General features: G+C 55.3%; 1 protein-coding gene across 4 annotated transcripts in view; it reads left to right on the forward strand.

Annotated features, from left to right (window-relative positions):
- The window catches only part of pomgnt1 (protein O-linked mannose N-acetylglucosaminyltransferase 1 (beta 1,2-)), an 18,650-nt gene that overhangs the window by 5,239 nt on the left and 12,185 nt on the right, over positions 1-1,226 (forward strand). For all 4 annotated transcript variants that reach the window (XM_014031491.1, XM_014031489.1, XM_014031490.1 and 1 more), the window contains 3 exons: positions 186-251; positions 793-906; positions 983-1,199. In XM_014031491.1, the coding sequence (XP_013886945.1) occupies positions 186-251; positions 793-906; positions 983-1,199 (397 nt within the window). The remainder of the gene's footprint in view (positions 1-185; positions 252-792; positions 907-982; positions 1,200-1,226) is intronic.

A 1,226-nucleotide genomic window follows, 5' to 3' on the forward strand; every position in this document is an offset into this window, starting at 1 on the left:
ATATATAATCTGCAGCCCAAAGTAATAAAACTGTTGTTCTTCTGAGGCCCTGAAGGTGGCGCTGTGGCCCACAGGGTAAGAATCTCTGATCTGTAACTCTGCTCTGTTTAGAAGAAGAATAGAAAAAACTCTGAAGTGAGAGGGTTCTGGTTCTGGTTCTGGTTAACTCAGATGTTCTCCTGCAGGTTCTGGAGGACGACATGCGAGAACAGGGCCGAGGGATCCACGTCATCGTTCTGAACCAGGCCACGGTCAGAACCTTTAGATCTACTTGGACCTGAGACCAGTTGGACATGAGTCTAGACAAAGATATAAACACATGTCCTCTCTGTCCTCTCTGTCTCCTCATGTCCCCTCTGTCTCCTCTGTCTCCTCATCTCCCCTCATGTCCTCTGTCCCCTCATGTCCTCTCGTGTCCCCTCATGTCCCCTCATGTCCTCTCGTGTCCCCTCATGTCCTCTCGTGTCCTCTCGTGTCCCCTCATGTCCTCTCGTGTCCCCTCATGTCCTCTCGTGTCCCCTCATGTCCCCTCATGTCCCCTCATGTCCTCTGTCCCCTCATGTCTTCTCGTGTCCCCTCATGTCCCCTCATGTCCTCTCGTGTCCCCTCATGTCCCCTCATGTCCTCTCGTGTCCCCTCATGTCCCCTCATGTCCTCTCGTGTCCCCTCATGTCCTCTCATGTCCTCTGTCCTCTCATGTCCTCTCGTGTCCCCTCATGTCCTCTCGTGTCCCCTCATGTCCTCTCGTGTCCCCTCATGTCCTCTCTGTCCTCTCTGTCCTCTCTGTCTCAGGGACATGTCATGGCTAAGAGGATCTTTGACACATACTCGCCCCACGAGGACGAAGCCATGATCCTCTTCGTCAACATGGTGACTCGGGGACGTGTCCTCATCTTCACCATAAAGGTGAGTCTTTGTCTCTGCGGTTCGGTCTGAGAGTCTGGACCTGTGGTCCCTCTGACGGGGGACTGGTGTCCCGCAGGACGAGGGGACATTCCACCTGAAGGACGCGGCCAAGAACCTGCTGAAGAGCCTGGGCAGCCAGGTGTCCCTGGGTCTGAGCTGGAGGGACATGTGGACCCTGGTGGTGAAGAAAGGAGGACAGGTGTACGGGGAGAGACACTCCAAGTCCCCGGCTCTGTCCACCTGGGGCGACCCGGTTCTGCTGAAGACTGAGGTCCAACTCACTGCTGCTGAAGGTACGACTGTAGAACCCTAACCCTGTC

Source organism: Austrofundulus limnaeus, unplaced genomic scaffold (assembly GCF_001266775.1).
Source record: "Austrofundulus limnaeus strain Quisiro unplaced genomic scaffold, Austrofundulus_limnaeus-1.0 Scaffold1260, whole genome shotgun sequence".
Classification (NCBI taxonomy): Eukaryota; Metazoa; Chordata; class Actinopteri; order Cyprinodontiformes; family Rivulidae; genus Austrofundulus; species Austrofundulus limnaeus.